This window comes from Mchenga conophoros, linkage group LG10 (assembly GCF_057382185.1).
Source record: "Mchenga conophoros isolate Kocher_MC1m ecotype Shallow Benthic linkage group LG10, M_conophoros_male_GT1.1, whole genome shotgun sequence".
Lineage (NCBI taxonomy): Eukaryota > Metazoa > Chordata > Actinopteri > Cichliformes > Cichlidae > Mchenga > Mchenga conophoros.
This window is the reverse complement of record NC_140535.1, coordinates 29507771-29530947: the sequence shown is the minus strand read 5'-3', so window position 1 is coordinate 29530947 and position 23177 is coordinate 29507771. Positions and strand designations below refer to the sequence as shown.

At 41.0% G+C, this 23177-nt stretch overlaps 1 protein-coding gene across 1 annotated transcript in view; it reads right to left on the bottom strand.

The window, feature by feature from the left end:
* Nucleotides 1–3015: 3015 nt before the first annotated feature.
* tecta (tectorin alpha) overlaps nt 3016–23177 on the bottom strand; it is a 30435-nt gene continuing 10273 nt past the window's right edge. Inside the window, exons 11-23 of the mRNA XM_085289726.1 lie at nt 22417–23074; nt 20895–21094; nt 20276–20656; nt 15570–15856; nt 14993–15273; nt 14546–14656; nt 14146–14348; nt 11696–11859; nt 11358–11606; nt 9974–10136; nt 9803–9887; nt 7321–7440; nt 3016–6293 (exon numbers count right to left, since the gene is read on the bottom strand). Coding sequence (XP_085145852.1) covers nt 6190–6293; nt 7321–7440; nt 9803–9887; nt 9974–10136; nt 11358–11606; nt 11696–11859; nt 14146–14348; nt 14546–14656; nt 14993–15273; nt 15570–15856; nt 20276–20656; nt 20895–21094; nt 22417–23074 — 3006 coding nt within the window. The 3' untranslated portion in view covers nt 3016–6189. The remainder of the gene's footprint in view (nt 6294–7320; nt 7441–9802; nt 9888–9973; nt 10137–11357; nt 11607–11695; nt 11860–14145; nt 14349–14545; nt 14657–14992; nt 15274–15569; nt 15857–20275; nt 20657–20894; nt 21095–22416; nt 23075–23177) is intronic.

The following is a 23177-nucleotide window of genomic DNA, read 5'->3' as shown; positions in this document are numbered from 1 at the left end:
GAATCGGGACAAAGGTGATTAGAGTGTCTTTGAACGTGCCGTGGTTGCTGATTGTCTAAATATTTCAGAAACAGCAGATTTACAGTGATTTTTCCACCCAATCGTCTTTAGTGTTTCCAGAGCGTTGACAAAAAAAGAGAAAATATCAGGTGAGCAGCCGTTCTCTGGAGCAAGCAATGTAAAATAACCAGACAGGAAGGCAATGGTAATTTAAATAACCACTCATTACATTCAAGATGCAGAAGAGCATCTCTGGATCCAGAAAACATCAAACCTTGAAGCAGATGGGCTGCAGCAGCAGAAGACCACACTAGCCAACACTTCTGACAGCTAAGAAGCTATACTGGTCACAGATTAATTCAAAATGTGTTACTCAGTTAGATTTAGGTACACAAATGAGTCTGTTAGGTTTACACATTAAAACTACCAGGTTCTTGTGCTCATGGCTGGCACTTCTTTCACAGGTCTGTCCCACATTCGTACTGCAGACAGGAAATGCACTGATGAAGAGCTGCTGCAAGAATTACTGAAGAAAAGAAAGGAGGAACCTGACCGCTTAACTCTTTCCACCGTAAAGACAACATTTCACAACCCTCCCAGTACCCTTCATGGCGAGTTTTGACACCTCGGTATACATCAGTAAAGATGTGGGTTGAAGACCAGCAGAATAGTTTTCAGGTTTTTCCAAGGGTAGCTGCATAGGCAGAGACCACGCTCAATAACTTCTAATGCACACCCAGTCTATAAACAGGCCTGCGATATGGCAGAAAGTGCTCTGTTCAGAAAAGAGAAGCAAGGATTAGTTACTGCTCGTTGGCTTTCAATCGGTAAAGAGTTAAATGGACCATTAATTGCATAATAAGTGTTTGCATTTTATTTAGATGGAATGCAAGTCCAGCTGACGGAGCTCTGCACACTGTCGCACTGAAAAGAAAAGGCCGGTTTTGTAACCCACAGCGAGGTAAGGCTCACTGTACAGATAAGAATCTGCTTATCTGCTGAAGTAGCAAATACACTGAACATTCCTGAAGGACAATTCACGGCTCTCTGAACACTACTACCCTCTCCAGTTTTACCCATCCACCCAGTTTTTAAACTCCTAAATGGTTAAGTAGGGTTGCAGGGAGCTGGAGGCCCCTGGACAAATCAGAGGGCAGAATATGTGCATGCCTCTGGTAATTACAAGAAGGCTTTAAGTGCAGAATATATTTAGTGACAATAGGTAACAATTTTATCTGGAAGTGTGATTCACGAGCACATGTTCACACCCAGAAATACACACTCCTACAAACTTACATAACCATGGACACAGAATAGACTTTGTATGGGAGGGAAACTAGGCCTCGCGCTTCAACTTTGTTTTCACTAGCAACATATAAACAGAGCACCTTTGTATGACATTTACATAATCAGTGCCCCGACTGACCTGCGTGTGGCAGAGCAGGTCAGCTTAACCTTTTATCTCAGGCATTTCCCAGCTTCCCTTCTGCTTCAACTAAAAGCAAAATTGAAATCAGCAAGTTTACCAAATTATTCTTGCGGAAAAATATTTGCTTTGAATATTTGCCAGGTCAAAACACCTCTGTGGGCACTTAAAGGTTGTCGCTAGTAAAGAAAAAGAGGATCGTCTAGAGTCCTAAATCAGCTGTTAACTGCAGTTTCCGTCTCTTTTCAGTGTGAAATTGTGTCTCCTTGTGCAAAGCGTTTCCTTAATGTGTACTCTTACATCAAAGCACTTGTGTGTTAACAAGTGCGGGGTGAGTGTGAAGCATTTGGCAGCTCCTCATGTGTTGCTGGCAGTGCTTCACTTTCCTCTCAGCTCAGTTGGTACTTGGACTTTATGAGGAACTGCAACTGCTTCAGTCTTCAGTTAAACCATTTTGTGTTGAAATTCATAACTGAAATGCCAAAAACTGTGTCCTCTGGCTGTACTCTTTAAGCTGCCTTCCTACCAGAGGGGCACAGCGTGCTGCAGGAGCCACTGGACTCACGAGGTGACAGCAGAACTTTGCAGCTGCATGCTAGCTTGTTAGAACACCAAAATCAGAATCAGAATACTTTATTAATCCCTAAGGAAATTATCTGGGTTATCGTTGCTCCAAAACAACCTTAAAGTGGACCTGGTACTCTAATTTTCAGCTGCATGTTTTTTTCTTTGGTTCTGCCAGAGTAGCTTTGTCTGATTTGCAGTTCAAAATAATCCCTGTTTATATTACTAAGCTCACAAACAGAAGGTTTGAAGGGGAAGCACAGAGGCAACAATGGAGGGAAGGCAGGTGGTTTAGCCTGTGTCTAATGCCTAAGAGTATTACTTTGTGAATTGGCTATAAATTTCTAAGCCTGTGCTTTGCTTGTGTGCTTAAATAAGTTTCGCCTCACAGGTCACCTGTTCTCAGCATTCAGGTGAAATTTCATTTAAAGGGGTCGATATGAACCAGACCCTACCTGAAACAGGCCCAGTAGCTCATCGCTCTCTTTTTTTATACTCTTAAGGCAAATTAAACGGATCAGTTGATGGTTTGTTACTGTCTTTTCTGCCCAACTCGTTTGACCGCTGCAGCCTCACCTTCCTCCATCCGCCTACATCCTCATTAACAGTCAGCTGCAGTGAGATGTCACTGACAGTCGGCGGATGACGACAGCGAACAGAAATCCTTCAAAGGAGCGACTCCCTGCACTGTGGAAAGAATTTAAACAGATCCTGACACTGGCACAGTCATGAGTGAGGACTGGATGACACATCACTTAATTGTAGCTGGAGCTTGTTGCTAGGAGACAGCAGCTTGGAGTGGATGTTTACTCAGCGTCAGGAATAACTTTACAGTGAAACACAACCAAAAATGTAGCCTTTCAATTTTTTTTTCAGGTGACAAGTGATGTTTTAATGCTGTGTTTATGAGTAAGTGTCGCCTCTGACCAGCAAATGAAGAGCTCTGCTTCGTAACCCCGAGCTCTCTCGCAGGGCTGCATGTTCTGCATGAAATAATGCGTGACTCACACTGACTTTGAGAACGTCTTCATTTATTTATAGCAGGGTGGTGCTGCTCTCAAAGAATAAAACACCTCTTTAGTCACTTAGTTTTAAACAACACACACAAAAAAGATACCGATTATTTAAAAAGGTCAGCGATGACACAAACCACCAAACTGACCAGGACTGTACATTTGTACACAAAAGGCAACAACTACTCTGTTTGCTTTTTATTTTGTGTAACTGCACCAAAGTGTCAGCGTTTGGAAGAACTTTGAAGGATCTGTAAGATGTGTGGTTGACGTTTATTGACATTTAAACCTTTAAAAGCAGCTGACTGTGAGCTGCAGATAAACTATCCGACACCTGCTCCACTCCTCAAACTGAATTCATGCAGTGAGTGTTAGAAAGTACACTGAAAAGCACGAGAAGACCGAAACTAATTAGTTCAGAAATGACACGAAAATTGGGTTTTTAATGGCACAGCTAAACTCATCCCCTGTCCCCCTCATCCTGGGTACTAACATAAAAAGGTAAAAAATTACACCAGTAAAGCAACATCATCAAAACCACTCACGCAGGTGAAGTGAAAAATATTGATCAACTAGTTAAAATGCAATTTTTTGATGGGAAACTTTGGGTTTCTTTAAGAAAAAATTAACTGTCAATTGCAGTTTGGTTAAATTTAGGCAACAAAGCAACTTTTTAAGGTTTAGGACAGACTGCGGTTCTAATCCATGGTAGCCCCACTCGAAAGCATACAGACGCCAAAGGAGTCAAAGTCCCATTGCCAGGCACTAGAGGGCGCCCCCTGAGGTGCAGCGAGTCAGATCTGTGCACAACATCAGGCGGGTGGTTTTAATGTTGTGGCTGATTAACATTTTAAACAGATACTTCACACATAAATACTTCACTTCACAATGCATCACCCTTTCACACAGTTTTCTTCTTAGATAATCCCTAACCTCCTTTTCAGCCATAACCTGCTGTAGGTTTTATTGGTTTAGAGCAATAAACCGCACAGTTAGGAAGCAATTATATAAGATAAAGTTTGTTCGCTCGTTTCTGGGTAAAGGTTTGCACTCTGACACAGATCTGCAGATGCTCAGTTGCCAGTTTCTTAATGAAATCTGTACAGTTTTGCCATTTTTTTAAGAAACAGCATGTTTAAATGTTACATACAGTAACCTCAGCTCTTCTTCCTCTCTTAAGCTTCTCATCAAAAAGTCACACCTGAGCCGTAAAGTCCATAAAACAGCATCATACTTTTGGGGAGACTCTCAAAATACTAAATGAAAGTACACAATCACATGAGTAGCAGAGTAGCGCCAACCTCAGGCTGAGTATAAAAGTGAAGCCCAGGGAGTTTAAGCTTAAGCGTCAGGAAGGGGCTACTGTTTCTGGATGGTTTTCAGACCAGGGTATGCTTTAGGTCAGGCCCAACATGGGATCAGCGAGCCCACGAACATAAAGCACTTTGGTTTTTCGGTCAGCTCCACCCTTCAGTCCTCACACCCAGTCTCACCACACCAAGGCGGCAAATCCTCAGTTCAAGGTTTCAAAGACTGGACTTTGCCATGCCCATCTTTTATTTATAGTTTATGGTACTTATAAACAAGCTTCTTTCCCATTTCGATCCAAATGTCATGAATATGTGACCTTGTGACCCCTGAATGACGTCAAGTCAGCACAATAACTATTAACTGCTTGGTTTTAAAATGTAATTTAATTAAAAAAAATTTCAAATTAAAAGTTTCTATTTTACTTTTTTGTTTCATCTGATTATCAGTTTCAAATATAAAAGGTAACTTTAATAAACCTCTCCACTGAGAAACAGGAAATTTACAGTTATTTAAATGTAATTTATTCATAAATTAATAATAAAATAGTTTGATGTTTACATTTTGATGGCTCTGTAAATCAATTAAATCACAATCATGAGGGTTTCTAGTTGTTGCACCCCACCTACTCATTAAGATCTGATCACAGTTTGGACAGAATGGGATTTATGAATAGCTCACACTAGAGTAAAAACAGTCAAAACTGATGGTTGCCTGATTACTGCTGTGTTTTGTTGCTTTTTTTTTTTACTTTTTACTTGCAACTACTTAGTGCAAACATATAGTTAATTTTCTATTGCAAGGTAGTTGCAGACATTGCCTGGTGGGAGGCAACCTGTCTCCAAGCAACCGATCGCTCTCAGACAGATTGGTAAAAGTTTGCAAACACAGACAAATTGCTAGCACGCTGTAATCAACTAGTTGTATTCTGGTTATAAGCAGCAGCTACGTCACCATTTATGGAGGAGTGTAGTTAGTGGGAATTTCTGATTAATATAAGTTTGATTTGAATGCGATTTGCAGCAGATTGATTCATAATCACTATATTATCACAAACAGACTGAATGCAGTTGCCAGTTTGAGTGCATTCAATTGAACGATAGCAGACTGACGTCGTCTTATTGTTACACTAAGGTCATTTTAAAGATGGCATCTGACTAAGTGGTCATAGACCCGATCCTGTCTTTGAAGCAACAATTTCAATGGCAAAAAAAAAATCGCAAGTTCATTGCACACAGTCGTGATCTCCAGCCACTGCTTTCCTTAGTGTGACTGTAGAATAATATCAGGTATAAATACAAACAGGTGGGATCACATTTCACATTCCCTGATGATTTACAATTATGCCTCTTTAACTAATCAGTTATATTACTGTTTCTTTTTAATTTAGCCATTGTCTTTCCATAAACATCACTGTGTGATTTTAGCTGTTGTACCTTCAAGTTTGTATGTCTAGGATTGGAAAATTACTTTCTTTGGCACCATCTGGTGGTAGCATGCATAATATGTTAATTTCCTATAAAGAAATTTGTAAAAATATGTTATAATCACATGAAAACATCTACACATAGTGGCTTTAGGTGAGTGATAAACAGTGGGAGTCCTGATAAATGTAAATGAGGGAGCAGATGGGGATGAAGAAAAACACAACAAAGCAGTGAAACTGACTGACTGTCCATGTATCTAGAAAACTGACTTACCTTTTATCAATGAAATGTGGAGACAAAAATTAGTCGGTGTACAGTATATTCTGTCTTGACTTTCTGGCTGAAACACAGCTGCTCTACTGGCTAATCAATGATGATACTTTGTGCATATTCAAGTCTTTTTGTGTGTTTGATCTTTGTCATTTATTGCCTTCTCTTAGCTCACAGAGCGTTAGGAGAGGAGAAGAGTGTGAAGGTGAGCCAGGAGCATGGAGATCGCAGCGCTGACGCTCAGCAGAGGAATCGCAGGTGTGATGTTACTGCTTGAGCTCACGGCTGGAAAAAAAGAAGGGAGTATGACAACATTTGTGAAATGTGCATGTGGTGGAAATACTGTCTTAATGCTACTGGTTTTTACAAATTACCAGTTTAGTTTGTGTGCAGCATGCAAAAGCTACAAGAGTTATAAATATATGGAATTCATATGAACCAATCAATTAACTAATAATTAAGTTGAACGCCCTAAATTTTATGATTTAATGCACAGAAACTTGCCCACTTTTTTAGTTGCACCGTTCAACTGCTCATTAATGCAAATGTCTAATTATTTAATCATACGGCAGGAACTCATTATATTTAGTCATGCAGACATGACTCAAACAACCTGCTGAAGTTTAAACTGAGCATCAGAATGGGGAAGAAAGGTGACTGAAGTGACTGAATGGGGTGTGGTTGTCGGTGCCAGACTGGTCTGATTATTCAGAGACTGCTGATAAGCTGGGATTTTCCCACACAAGCAGTTCTAGAGTTTACAGAGAAACAGTCTGAAAAAGATACAATTTCCAGTGAGTGGCATTTCTCTAGCTGGAAAAACCTTGATGATGCCAGAATTCAGAGAAGAAGGGACATATTCTTGGCACCGTTTGCTGCTGACCATGCCGTTCCTTTTTGACCACGGGCACTGTGGTTATAAAGGGACACGGCACGTGAGTTCTCTGTATTCAAAGGGCCTCCACATTCGCCGGATCTCAGTCCAGTAGAGCACATTGTGGTGGAGATTGACATCATGGATAAAAGCAGTTCTGAAGGCATAAGGGGTCCAATCTGGTACTTACAAGGTTTACTTAATAAAGTGTGTAGTGGCTGTATCTACAACACTTAAACTTTATTAGCTTTGCTTCAATCACTCCAATTGTGTGAAACATGATGGAAACTGTAAACTATTGAGAAACATGCAAAACCTGCTTGGTGACCCTCGTGTGTAGTTTCTGTTTTTCTGGGGCTGATATTGCCGCGGTTTAGGTCATGCTATGATTCAATAAGGTGGGAAAAAAACCTTAAAATTAGGTATTTTTGTCCTTACCCCGGCAGCTCTTCCCATCTCTTTGCAGCATCCCAGTCACACAGCTGCAGATGGGCCCAGCGGCCTTACTGGTGCAGATTTGCTCACAGCCTCCATTGTTCTCCTCACACCAGTCAGACTCTGAAAACACATCAGAAGCTAACCTACGGCTTTTTGTTTTTCCATAGATTACTTAAACAATAAACTCTAAAGCGTGTATTTTACCCAATAAGCTATTTTCCAGAGGTGTGGACTCGAGTCACATGACTTGGACTCGAGTCAGACTCGAGTCATTAATTTTATGACTTTAGACTTGACTTGAAAAAATGTTCTAAGACTTGTGACTTGACTTGGACTTTTACACCAATGACTTGGGACTTGAATTGGACTTGAACCGGTTTACTTGAAAAGACTTGATATTTTACCCCAAATATAAAATTTAACATGCATATTATATAGAGATTGAAAATGTGACGTCATTCACGGGTAGAACCGCAAAGGATTCTGGGAACTCGTGGCAAGCGGTACTAGCGCACGCAGGCTTTCAATTGAAACCAGTCACACAGCGATAAAAAGAAACACAAAAATGTCAAGAAGCTGTTGTATTATTAACTGCAATAGCCGGTCGCATGACAGCCACGGGAAGCCGACGGGTAAAGAGATCGGTTGTTATCGGATTACGTCGTTGAAGAGAAATTGTTCGAGCCATGTTTCCGAAGTAACAAAGACGCGACTGGATTGCAGCCATTCAAAGATCAAATATAACGTCCCAGAACCCTCCAGCTCACAGGTTAGTCTGCTCCAAGCATTTACACAAAGGTCAGTCTGCTGTTGTAGTTAATACGTCATTTTCATAACATAATTGGTGATATAGGTTACAAGCAAGTCTGGCGCTGAACAGAAATTGTCGCGCTATGCTCCTTTATTTATTGTGCATAAATAGTGAATTGTCCTGACACAATATTGCGTTTCGCTTCTGTTATTATGGTACATTGACAAAAACATATACTTTTATTCACAGGATAAAACAGTTGTTTTGTATCACTAATTGCCCAGTACGATTACAGCATACAGTATTATTGTCACTGCTACATTTCTGTAAGGCGTACCAGAAATTATTTCCACTACTAATTAATTACCGTTAAGCTCAAAGGTTATATTAATAAACGGATAACGAATGTGTATTTATGAAGACTATTTGTGAGACTGGTAAACTTATGATACGTACGATGGTCTTTACTTTCTACACGGTGCATTTCAAGGTCCTGTACCCATCCGTCGGTAAACTGTACCTGGGCTTGTTGCAGTGACCGGAAGTTACTAAACTTCACGAGTGTATGCACTCACTCCAAGAACCGTATAATTATAAATATGCATATAAATATGCTACGATGAGATAGCTGACTTCATCTAACTAGCAAATGTTGTCCAGGCTACGTTGGTGATGCAGTTTTTTTAATGTATATGATATTTTTGTCATGCGATTTTAAAGCCGGTGTTGTGCCAAAAAGTGATTGTCTGCCAAAAACTGATTTCCAGTGTTTCTGTGTATTTTTTATGTGTAATATCTTTACGTATGTTCGTAAATAGACTTCGGTGAACAGGGGATACAAAGGGGTTACATAAAGAATTAAAAAATTATCTGTTTTTTAAGTATCTTTACAACTTGTACTTACATTATAACCAATCCGGTCCTTTATCCCCACTTAAAATATTTTTACAGAACTATTGTAATATTTGCTGCCATTTCTGCTGTCCTGTTGGGCAACTTACTCTTACAAAATACATTTTTAATGTTAATGAGATTTTTTTTACTGCATAAATAAAGGTTATATAAAAGTCGCTGCCAAAAACTGATTGCGGCTTGTATCTTGCTACACGAATGTTGTTTGTGGCTCAAGATGACTTTATGTCATCCATAAGGGATGCATTTGACATATGTTTAACATATTATAGCCCAACAAGTTACTTATAGCACTTTAAATATGAGCAATCGCTTTTTGGCAAATACCGGAAATCAGTTTTTGGCAGACAATCACTTTTTGGCACAACACCGGTCCTACAACCGCATCCAAGAATAACATGCAGCTTATCTCAGAACTGTCGGTGAAAATTATTCTTGGAGCTAGGTTTAATTGAGCTGCATTTTAAAGAGGTGCAATTTCACAATTTGTGTATATTTTCTAAGTTCACTATTTTGTCATGTGTTGAGAAAAACACAGATTTAAAAATTACATGGTCTAATATTTACATTTAGCATAACTGCAACATACTTTTTTCTTTTTTTTTTTTTAAAGACTCGAAAGGACTTGAAATTCAAAATTTCAGACTTGTGACTTGACTCGGACTTTTACACCAGTGACTTGAGACTCGACTCTGACTTGCCTGACATTACTTGAGACTTGACTTGAGACTTGAGGATAAAGACTTGAGACTTACTTGAGACTTGCAAAACAATGACTTGGTCCCACCTCTGCTATTTTCTATCTAAAACTATGCTCACCTCTTCTTCTTATGGGTCCAACAGACAGTATGTGCTCTTTATGGTCACTGTCCTCTGAGTACATTCTTCTCTTATGTGGACAGTTCTGCACACACAGTTCATTGATACATCAACACCCAAACACACAGCAGGACGCTTTCTGATTTTTATTGCTCTTCTTGATTTACTCACCACTTTGCAGGCGTTCGTCTCTGAGTCGCACAGAGAAACGTCACAGTGCAGGTGGACTTCATCGTAATCCCCGATGAACTTGAAGACGGTGACGTGAAAGCGGCAGGTGAGTGATACGCCATTCTCTGCCATGCCAATGGTATTGTCCTTAATGTTTGGGCACCTAGAATAAGCAAGATATTAAATGTGCTGTAGTCAAGAAGGTGGTTGTGGGACTTGGGAGGCAGAACGGTCAACAAAAGGTGAGCTTTTAATATGGATAATGTCAACATCCAAACTAAACAAAGTCTTAAAAGGGAGTCCAAACACTGATCACAAATGCAAAGCACAAAAGGCATGACAAAGACCCGAGCATGCGTGTATAACTAAGAAGTACCCGCATGACCAGATAGATGACACAATTAAGACAAAGTAGAGGGCAGGACTATTTATACACATACATGACTAAGGAGATAACTCTTGAGTGTGTATAAATAGTCATGGAAGTAGTGTTCCTTGGAAACAGGTGAAAAGTCATACAGGAAAGATGCAAAACTAAAGCAGGAAAGGAACAACAACCGTAACTGACGCAGGGAGGGTTTAGAGGACATGCTAAACCTGGATGAACTAATTCAAGGGGAACACAGAAAGACAAAGTTATTAATACAAAAAAGAGGGGAAGGAAGTAAAAGTAATGCAGGGCATAAACAGATACTCAGGCTTCAAAATGAAGCAGGACGTGAACAAAAGACAAATACTAATCACCGAGTTTAGAAGACGCGGACAGAAGGACTATGGACTAGAATTACTATATAGTAAAAGTAGGGATCAAAGACTTTACAATCGTATAATAATAATTATAATAATATCACTAGAAACAACACTTACTACTACAATAATAAAACAGTAATAGATTAAACAGGAACCCAAAAGTTACAACAATAAAGAAGGAATCGAAAAATAATGCAAAACCGTTGGGCCGTGACATCCATAGTGCTTTATTCTAAACACCTCAAGCACATTATCTACCTCACGTAAATTTAGAAAAAACAATTTAACTAACATGCCGTGGCGTGGCCTGTTGAGGAAGTACCCAGAGACACTGCCGGCACAGTGAGGGCGTGCAAAGGGCATGCACAGTGACTGTATTTATTACTTCATGTTCTTTTTCTCAAAATGTGTGGATCAGACTATAAAGGTCATCTTAAAGCAGCAGACTGTAGTGAACCCATAGGCTTCATAAAGAGCTACATACTTTACACCGATCACACCTCAACTTCACCTTGGATTACATTAAGAGAAAAAGAAGGTCAAAAAAAATGTTTGAGTTTAAAACATAAAATAAAATCTTTTTTTTCCCACCTCTCTTTTGAGCATTTTTGGTCCAGGACTAAATAAACCTCACCCTCTCTCAATGATGATGTAGCGGAGTCGATCACTGCTGTAGCGCGACGGCGTGGCCCAGCACATATTCACTATAAGGATGAGCTGGTTTTCATCCGCTCCTTCCACAAAAACGCCTACGTACAGGATGTCTCGAGTGCTGAGCACCACCTCCCCCTCTCTGTATGGATGGCGGTACGAGGAGTTTTTATACAGAGCCATCTTGGTAATGAAGTTTCCTTCCTGGGTCGGTAGGGTGAGGTTAATGACGCTGGAGAAAAAAGGAAAAAGAAATGACTATCCAAGCGTTGAGCCGTTGTGTCACACTTGTCGGTGCATATTTGTGTTCTGCTGCCTGACCTGAGCATGGGTTTGAGGACAGTCTCCAGTGAGATCTTCAGGTCCAGCTCATAGGCGCAGGAAAACTCCACGTTGATGGTCTTGTCTCTGGTGATGATGTTCCCAGTGTTGTTCACACTTTCTATCCACACAGTGTTTTTATACATGATGTGTGTGCCGTTGGACTGTAAGAGAAATAAAGCGTAGGTGACTCATAATTTCAAATTTCTACATTAAAGGAACAAATTATCCTAGCTGCTGCTTTTGATTTCACCCATACAAAAAAATGTAAAACATCGTACAGACAGAAGACATCATAAAAACTAATCATTTAGTAATAATAATAATAATTAAATTATTAAATAATAATTTATTCACCAAAAACATTAGCCAGAATTAGCCAGAATTATGAGGATTTAAGAGCCAGGAGCTGCTAACGCACGTCTATAAAAGCAGAAAATTTGACATCAGCAATAAATATAAAGAAGCAACATCAATCTGAGGAAGTTATAAGACTCTGTTGATCACTTTAAAGTGAAAAATATTATTCACATGAGGAACACATTCATGAGTTGCCAATCTTCCCACAAGTGGATATCAAATTTGGAGTGCATAAGATCTTTTACACTGATGAGCAGGGGTAGACAATCGAAGGGGCGGGTCTACCAAACAATTTTCAGCCAGTAGGAAGGGGGTAGGTTGTCTGTGCCAGTGCCACCTAGCCAGCCAGCTAGCAGTGACAAAATTATTCATTGGCACGTGTTGTGGCAGTTTCAGTTAAAATGCTGTAAATGTTGCTTCCAAGATAGTGTAGACCAGGGGTCTCAAACTCCAGTCCTCGAGGGCCAGTGTCCCGAAACTTTTCCATGTGACCCTGGTGCAACACACCTGAATAAAATTAGTAGGTCATTAGCAAGAATATAGAACTTAACTGCATGCTGAAATGTCAACCCCTAACCCTAATCAACTAAATTTAAGTACCGTATTTTTCTGACCATAAGACGCACCGGATTATAAGGTGCATTAAGTGAAACAAAACAGTCAGATAATCAAACTTTACTCAACTCATTCTTCTTCTTGCCTCCACTTCATTGATTCACTATAGCTGAATTCTCTTGCAGCTGCTCTATTCCCGCATTGTTGCAGTACATTAATGACTAACCTCGTATTGTGGATGGATTATCTCAGTTGTTCTCCTGACTGAAGTTTGGTCTGTTTGCAGCATCCTGCCATGTGATTGCATTTGTTGCTAACCATCGGGAACTCTCCTGTTAACTTTTATTGAGTGGAAAAAGTTAGCATTCATCCTCTAGCTTCACTGTGTTTATATTATGCTAACATAGCTGTGTCGCTAGCCACCATGTAGCAACCCTACAAACGTCACTGCTGTTTAGTTTTCTGTCTTCATTTATGTTGGAAGTGATAGCGGAGCTGTAAGTTTGAATTTTTTTTCAGAAATCTCTCAGTCAGAACATGCTATATTATGTTTAGGTGGAAACTAGCGAGCTAACTTCCTGCTAACTTCCTGCTAACTTCTAACTCTGTTAAATTTAATAAATTCTGTTTTCATGGATGCCTGGATGTTAAGCTTAATTGTTAAACCTGGTAAAGCAGCAATGCTGATCATTTTATTACAGATGAAAGAATTTAGACAGTTTTTAACTCTCAGTGATGTCGCAGTGTTCGTTTAAAAAAGTCCCCATAGGGAAATAGTTCCTCTGCATTTAACCCATTCACCCAGTGAAGCAGTGGGCAGCCACCAGTGCAGCGCCCGGGGAGCAGTGTGTAGGGACGGTACCTTGCTCAGGGGTACCTCAGGGTAGCCATTCAGTGGAGTCGAACCCCCGACCTTCCGATCATGGGGCCACCACTCTACCTACTGAGCTATCCCTGCCCTTTGACTTTGGGACCTGAAGGCGACGGAGTTTAGGACCCAGATTACTCGTGAGGCTCCTGACTACGGTAGCCGCAATGCTCCGACAATCCATCAAGCGGTGCGGCTTCGTAGCTTACCAAAGTCAAAGTCTACTAAAACATTTTTTAACAGATTTTTGAGCGCCATGTAACACATAAAATCGGTTCGAGATCAGTAAGCACAACCAGAATTCATACATAAGGCGCACTGTCGATTTTTGAGAAAATTAAAGGATTTTAAGTGCGCCTTATAGTCCGGAAAATACAGTAAATGTAAGTGTTTGGAAAAATTTACTTCTTAAAGTACTTTTATTGCACCATGTTCATTCACTCATGAGCTGCTGTAACATGAATCAAATGGCTGAATTGCCATTTGATTCATGAGGGCCGGTGTTTCAGGACACCGGCCCTCGAGGACTGGAGTTTGAGACCCCTGGTAGATCGTGTTGACGACTACATTGTAGTGTCTAAAAGGATCCAAACTGAGATGCGGGGAGCTTTATCACATTTCGAAAGTGATGACGAACACGCTGGAACACAGACGATTGCAAACTGACCTGTACAATGGAACCGCAGTGTCCCTTAGTGTTGTTAATGTGGAAGGAGATGAAGTCCTCTCCCTCAATGCCAGCGCAGTGCTCGTCGTTGATCCGGACATCTTCCCGTTCAAAGCCCAGCTGGAAGAGCTTACACTTGGAGATGGAAACCTCCATCTGAGCATGCTTACAGGTCACCTCCGCTTGGATGATGTCATCCTCGCCTAACAAACATCGACATGAAATACATGTTTTTGCATGTTGCAAAAACATGTATTTCACGTTAGCCATGTATTTCACCATAGCCATGATTAAATAAAAAAGTATTTTTTAATAGCTTTTAAAATGTATGGCTAATCAAGTAACACGGAGAGTGTCAGATATTTAAAACTGAGTGATTGCAGCTGGATGAAGCACTCACCTTCAGAGTTGGTGGGTAACTCCGGACAGCCACACAGATCGCCTCCATTCTCCAGCTCACAGGTGAAGTTTTTGCAGATCTCTCCTGCACAGGGGTCATAGATCCATTCTGCTAAAGACAGGTCCACACACAATGTTAACTGTCACACAGATGAAGGCACAAAGTTTTTAAGAACATGCACGTATCTAATACTGACAAAGCAGTCAAACAAATTTACATTTCACGTCTCATCGTAGTAACACAGTGGTCTTGATGGAAAGCAATCTGGAAATCTTAGCAAACTAAGCTCATAATGTGTGAATCAATAATATATGAGACCCAATACTTTCACTTTTAGTACGTCTGGTAAATTCAGCATTAGCGCTGGTTTATATTTGTGTAAAGTGCAAAGTTGTGTTTATTTCCACAGTGGGCATTGAGTCTGAGAGAAGTTCACGGTGCCCTTACAGCAGTTCTCTTGGGTGATCCACTTGGTCGTGAGGGTGCCCATGGACCGGCAGGCTTCTGCATAGGCGGCTAGTGATCCACAGACCTGAGCCTTGCGATGATTGTAGCACCCATCCAGGTAGCAGGACTGGTAGAAAGGACGGGGATCCAGCAGGCCGTGGCATGGCTGGAAGAAGCCTTTGAGCTGGGTGAGCTTCTGACAGGCATCTTCACTCTGTAGAGCCAGGATGGCCGAGTTGTCACAGGACTGAGCCAAAGCCACGTACTGGGTCTCATCACAACTAGAGGAGAAAGACCAAAATCCAACTGTCAAAGGTATTAGGACGCGAGCAAAGAAGGAGCAAAGGCCCTGTTAGAATTGCTCCGTTTGCTATTATCTGTATTGCACAAGTGATATGTTTTAGCAACAGCCAGTTAATATCCAGGGTTTAAGACATGCACATGCTTGCAGACGCATGGCTTATGGATTAGGTAACCTTAACTTTTCCTTTTATATTTTGGGGATAACAGCCAAAGGTTTTTACAAGAACTGGTTATATGGACCGTAAATTCCTCCCCATCTGTGAGCCTCATCTACCTGTTCTGCATGCCGTTGGTCTTCCAGCTCTGTGCCAGCTCCAGGGCGCTGACAGCCGGCTTGCCCCTTGAGGTGATGTAGTCATCATTGGGGTCCCCATTGAAATTCCCACAAAGGCCGCACACCTTGTTCTGGAGCCGCTGGCCCATTGTGATGCTCAGGGTGTTAAAGTGGTTGTAGCGAACCTGGATGTCCTGGGGTGTGTCGATGACAATGAAGCCCTCAGATGTGGACAGGTGTGTCATCAGCCCTGTTACAAATGGTACGGATACTGGTGTGCCATTAACCTGTGAGGACAGGAGAGGCAGACACATGTAGATTTTTGACTCGGGACACAAGAAATTTTTATTTAAGTAACCAGCATTAAGGCTACGGAGGGCCTCGAGTGCTAAAATGCGTTAAATAAATACATCATTAAATAATTAATTAAATGTGTTAATGAATTTAAATTGGAATTAGCTAATTAACGAAATACATACATTTAATTTATTTCATTTAAACTTTTTAAAAAATGATTTAATTCCTATTGCATATATTTAATGACACATTTAATTGTTTCACTATTTAATACATTTGTTGTCAATTTTAGTGAATAATTTCATGGTTCCAGTGCAGTATGGAAGGCATCCATACAGATGATTAGAGCAGCTCTCTATATGTTATAATGGGAAGAACAGGAGGAACTCAGTAAAACAGGTGCAGATAGCAGCAAATACACTGGTCCATTCTGGTGTTAGTTGCCACTGTATCAGCGGTGTGGCCACACTGGGTGTCAATGAGTGGTGTTTTACTTGGTGAACAGTGGCATCCCGGGCAGCGTCTTTCACATTTGCTAGGTTCTACTAGCTTAATGTGGCCTCAGAGCCCACATTAGCTTCAGCTGTTCTGCTGCTGGCTGACCAGGAAGTTGTTCCTTGTGACAGTACTGGTACAAGTCATCTGCATTGTTTACTCCCACTGGCAGACAGGGGGGAATGAATCAGAACAGAAGTTACAAAGGTAACTATGATTCTCTGAATTCCAGGATGACTGTCAGACCTGCTGGCGGCTAAAAACGTCTCAGTGTGAGAAGATTCCCAGAGACCAGATGTAAGCTACCACGTAGTATTTATAGTACACATGCTTCAGTAGTGTACACATCATGCACGCGATTTTATTTCCGGACCTGCGCAGATCATGAGGAGACCCATCTACGTAGTTTCCTGCCATTGGCAGTTATCTGTGAATTCACAGAACTATAGTTATATTTGTAACTTCCATTAGCAAAGTTGCCACTAGAGTGTGTCAGGCCACCCTCATGGAACAAGTGCCAGAAACATGCTGGAGGTCATTTTGTTAGATACTTCCACTGTCACGCTCCTCATTGCACAACGGAGCAAATGCCAGCCCTGCTTCTGGGTGGATGTACACCTGTGGCCTTGTCTAGCTTGTGTAACAACCCATCTCCTGGTATCTCCTCCACACCCTCGAGATCATGTTTGGAGACACAACAACAACTTTCTTGCAGCGGCGCACAACCTAAATGCGAAACACGTGTCATCTCATGCTACCAGCAGGGAAAAAGGACACCAGCTAAAAGCAAAACTAGAGAAAAGATCAGGAAGGATAAGCAGAAAGCTGTGGTCTGTGACCAACGCCTGTGAAACCATTTCCTTTCTCGGGGTTGTCTTCTTGTTGCCTCTCTGGTACATATTTTTATCAATTTATTTTGAAAGGACAGAAATAAAGGGACAACTCTTCCATTTGATACAAAGTGGGTTGGAAGATTAAAGCAAAGCAGTCACCCATGTTTGTGGTCACTTAGACTACAAAAAGTTCAAACTCCTTGTTATTTCTGAACTAGCTCATCTAAAATGTGATAGTAAAGACTGAAATATTTCTGTTTATACAGTTAAAAATTCAACATATTGAAGGATTGTTGAACTACAGAGCACCTCAAACTAAACCATTTTAAATCCAGGAGGCACTCCTACTTAGATGTCCTTTTTCTGCTTACATTTGGGGATTTAGGAGGGGTAATGCTGGGTAAAATGTATTGTCAGCACTAACTGATATCCATTATGTCCTAAAGACAGCATCTCTAAGAAGCCAAATGCAAGTAATGCATTTTTTGATAATTTCTAAATCATGTATATAATATTAGCTTTACAACTAACAGCTCATGTTAAGCATGTTTTGTTTTGTTTTTTTAGTATGGGGCTTGCAAACCTTAAGATAGAATATCTGAGTAAGAAGTTAAAAGTTACAGCCCAGGTAGTTTAAGAAAACTTTCCTGTAGTTTAGGGCTGCATGTGTGAAAATGAGTATATAATAGCATGAGTAGTGGTAACACCATGTGGCAGCATTTTAAAAACTCTGCAAGACAATCAAAGATGTACATTCCCCATGTTTTTGTAGTTATATTAACATAAATACATTGCCATGTTACTGACATTGAAGCTTAAACATGATCACCTATGAGTGGGAAACAAAATTGGGCTGTCATTGGTATAAGCTGATTTCATTCTTATACAAAGATTGGCTGTTAGGATAAAACAAAAAAGAACAGAGACAGTCCGAAGCAAAGATTGTGACAATCTGAGCCTCTTCAGGGCATTAGAACTAACGCCAACATGCTTCTTAAGGCAGTCAATAAAATTAATGAATGTTAATGATGGCGCACTCAGATCAGGCAGGATTAAGACTCAGTGGGAGCTGCAGTTTAAAGCAATCAGTCATTAGCTACCTCTGTGACTGCACTTACAGCTGACTGACATGGCCTAAGTCCAGAGCTGGAGGAGATATAATAGGCTATTAGTGCCAAGGTAATTGGTAAATTGGGCTGCAGGAACTTTTTCAAGTATTTGGGAAAGAAAGAGAGAGACTTGAATCCGATCTGTTTGTTGAGGTTGATTAAAGCGTCTTTGACCGCAGCCATATGGCCAGCACACAGTAACTCGATCACATAAACAAAAAGGAGAAATCTCCTGATGGAGGCAATTTTTCTATTAAAGCAGGATTAAAAGAGGAAGAAACTGTGGTGAAAATGAAAAGCAAAAAAAAAAAACCTCGGTATATAGAGTGTCCATTTCATAGTGTGATGGTTTTAGTCACTTTAAGATAAGATAAGATAACTCTTTATTGTCATTGCACAGTCATACATAGTACAGTAGTACAATGAAATTGGAAAAACTGTCCTACGTCGGCACTACATATAACACAACACGACACGATATGACACATCACAACGTAACAAACAACACAACACAGTATATTAACTTAGTATAAAAAAGAAGAATAAGTGTATGTGTATTGCACACTGTTATTATTGCACATTAATTATTATTGCACCTTGTTATAAATATAAATATTATTGTTATCTAATGGTCTCTAATGGTAAATGGACTGGTTCTTATATAGCGCTTTTCTACTCTGAGCACTTAAAGTGCTTTATACAACTAATTCATTCACCCAATCACACAAGAACTGCCTATGTAACATTCATGCACAACATGGGGTTAGTATCTTGCCCAAGGATATTTGGCATGCTAGAGGAAAGCCAGGAATCGAACCACCAACCTTGACCTGCTCTACCGCCTGAGCTACAGCCACCCCATAATGTGGCCAAGTTGTTGGCTGCATATTTCTGTGTAAAGTTAATAACCTGTTACGACTATCTTTGACTGTGTTTCAACATGTACAATTATCCCATAATCATATTTTTCTTTTTTTGGTCACAGTGTCGTCTTGGTAACGAAGGTAATCTAGGCGTGCTGATTTGGTCGGCACCAAAGGTGCACAGAAAGGGTGGGAGAGTTTGCTCTCTAAATGTGACCACAGTAAAGACAAAAACAAAACATAAATAACATTTAACTGGTTGAAACACCAGTTTGAATAAAGTGGCCTCCCATGATTTTATATATTTAATGTTATATAATGATTCAGAAACACAGGTAATGGCCGATAATGCTTTAAAGATTAAAATCAATGTCTCAGATCACGACACTGATGAAAAAAAGAAAAGATACAGAAATTAATGTCAAATATGGAAAAAAGTAAAACAAACTTGTGCAATAGCAACAGTTAGTGCAAAGTGGCTCCATCGTGTAGTGATTTACTCGTTCAGTTAACAAGTGAACGATCCCCAGTTCGATCCTGGAGAGATAAACAAATCCCCTTTGGATCTGTGACGACTGCTTATGAATAAGTAGCTGAAAGTAGCTTTCTTACGGCAAAGTTGCAAAAATTGGTTATTTTTTCCTCAGAACCTGGCTGCCTAGCAACAACCAACAACCCAGGACACTAAGCTACAGAGGAAGTTTACTAAAAACTAAAGTAAATGATTTTCTTCTTCTTTTTGGCTACTTCCTTTAAGGAGTCGGCACAGCTGATCATCTCAACCTATCCCTTGCATCCACCACTGTCACACCAACATGCATGTCCTCCTTCACTGCATCCACAAATCTTCTCTTCCCTCTTTTTCTCCTACCTGGCATATTTCACATCCTTTGCAGAATATATCCATTATACTCATTTCCAATACAACTTATCTTCAGTATTGTTTCACTCAAACAACTTGCGACATTTAAGAAGAGAAACCATAAGAAACATGATTCAAGTAATCCTGGGATAAACGTGCACGTGTCAAAGTCACAGAGTTAGACAGCTACACAGTGTGTGGCCTCTCTTTATGCTTATCTTCTGCTTTACTTCACCTAGCCTCTTACCTTGACAGTGCTGCCAGAGATGAGTATATTCTCCTCATTTATATACAGGTAGACATGCGAGATGGTGGTGAGGTTGGGCGTGCTCCATTTATCAAAGTTGGCAATGAGCTGGAAAGAGAGGTCGGGCAGCTTGTGACAGTTTGTGGACAGGACGAAGGAGCACGAGGCCGGCAGTCGCAGCGATGCCCCGTCGAATGTCCTGAACACTCCGCCGCCTGATGCCACGCACTGCTGGGAGCGGCGGGCAAAGCAGCCCCGAACCCCGTACCGGAGGGTGCACTCCTCCTCTGCCTTGCATCGCCTTGGATTGCACTGGATCAGGTTTCGTCCAATGCACTGGCAGCGTTTGGTGCAGTCGGCGTTCCAAAAAAGCTGCTTGGGCTAAAATAAAGAAAAACTCTTACGATTTTATATTTGCAAATAGTGTTTTAACCAAGGTTACATGCAACTTCCAACTTATTTTGGACTTTAAGAGCTTAATGGTTGCACTTACTGATAGATCCAGAAAGGTCTAGTTAAATTTTTCTATATACTTTCTATATTTCTACTGCACAAAATAACCCAGACATTTAAACATTTATAATATATTCATGCACATAGAGCTTGGTGGGAGACTGACCTCATAGTATGTGCCATCGGTATAGCAGCCACAGTTCTGAGAAAGGATGCAGCTCTTGCCGTTGAGCACGTAGCCCTGGTCGCACTGGCAGCCCTCCACGCAGTCCTGGCTGCAGTCCCTCTGGCCGCGGGCTGGTGCACACTGGGGCGGGCAAACTGACATGCAACTGGAGTAATGGCTGTTAGGTGGACAGCTCTGGACTGGGAGCAGGCAGGTTGGCAAAGATATTAGCTAACAGTGACACTAACTCCACTCTAAAAATGTTTGTGGTGTTAATAAATCTTTAGTGTTTAGGGGTAAGAAACAGCTGGCCATGTCAAGAGCTCATGCAGATGTGCAGCAGCTGTTTGGCCCTTTGGGTGAAATATATTTTATCTTTATTATTATACTATTTATTATTTCGGAGTGTAAGAAGGTTGAGGTGGACTTCAAACCTGGTTATCCCTGCTTAGAGAAAACATCCAAAATAAGAACCTATTCCATATAAATACAGTTTTAAATGCACTAATTATCATGATGTAGCTCATTTCCTTATAGAATAAATATACAAACACAACTTAAAAATTACAATTTGTGGTTTTAATGATTTTATCTTAAACCTGCATAAGGTGGGTGGGATAAAACCAGATTTATTTTGCATTTCTGATAATTCTTATCTCTCTGATATTTTTCAGATGAGCTACTTTCTTTGATTAAAACAGCCATTAATGATGACACGCTGTCGCTTCTTCACAACACACAATCTATTTTTCCTAGAGGCAGATGCTTCAGCTACCAGGCTTCTGGAACCAGCTCCAAGTCTGGATTCATGGAGCAGAAACTCTCTTTAAACTTAACTTAATAGTTAGGATTGGATCAGGTGAGTGTAAACCATTCCTTACTTCCTCTGCAATTAATCTCTGCAGGCAAGAAAAAAAGGTTTTGGTGCCACAAGTTTTCTGGTGTCCTTTTGCAAGCTTCCCTTGCATGCAGATAAACAATCTATGTGGGGAGCAAAACAGGGATGGTACACGCTGAAATGCATCAGATAACTATTATCTGCTGACGAAGTTTTACCTTTTTTATTTGGATTTTATCTGGTGGTTATACCAGCCAAGTCAGGATAATAGCCTGTGGGTTCTCAGACTCAGGCTGGCTGGAGGAACTCCCATGATGCACTTCACCTCTACTTCCCAGCTTACAGCCATCACACATTCATATGCTATTATTACTTTTTTCTCTCTCTTCATTCTCTCCTCATTAGAACCTGCCTCTCTCTGAGTTTGGTTCTGCTGGAGATTTCTTCCTGTTAGACGTCATTTTTTTTATCCCCACTGTCTCCAAGTGCTGCTCATAGGGCACTGGTTTCTAGCTACGTCCGTGTAAATATTATTCATTTAAACTGGCCTTAATTTTAATTATAAATTCTCTCCAGTAATGGTGCACACAAACCTGAAACTTAAAACGGTGCCTGTGACTTTAAGAAGGAGAATACATCTTGTGATAACACAATGGGAAAAACTCTACAAAAACATCTCCTCACCACACGGTGTGTCGCTCCTCCAGTCGGTGACATGCACCCCTTGGGTCTGACAGGTGCTGGCATAGATCTGCAGCCAGTTACAGATTGTATCCTGAGCTCCCTGATCCAAGCAGGTGTCCTGGAGGCAGCTTTGATAAAAGAACGCTGGCGCCACCTTGCTGTGACACCGTGCAAACACGCCTGACCGATCAACAAGTAACCCACACAGCCTCACTGCCTCGGGCTCCACAAACACATAGAGCCCGTCACCGATGTGGAAACGTATGCCAGTGCTGACTCCATTTGCTTCATCGTCGCTCCCAGCGTTCATGTTGGCATCAGCCACCATGAGAGGGGTGTCGTTTTGGGAGCTTTTCTCTCCGAGGCCACAGCGCGGGCAGGAGTCACCGCAGCCCACCTGGCAGAAGGTGTCCCTCTCCGCCCAGGCCATGCCCCAGTCGGTAGTGGAAAGGGTGGGTGGGGACAGAGGCACGCCCTGGCAAAGGCCACAGGTGGAGTTGTAGAGGTCGCGGGGTAAAGTCAAGAGCAGGAGAGTGTTCCAGTCAAAGGCCACCTTCAGGCCAAAGTCTGTCTCCAAAATGAGGTGCATGCCAAAGGTGAAGATATTGACCTTTCCTGGGCCCAGCTTCAGGGGAAGGTACAGTCGCTCCTTATTCACCTGAGTGAAGAGAGAAATCATGTAAAACTGGTTAAAGATTTAATATAAAATCCCAACTAACATAAAATCATTCCTACAGGAGCAACTTCTAGAAACAGAAGTT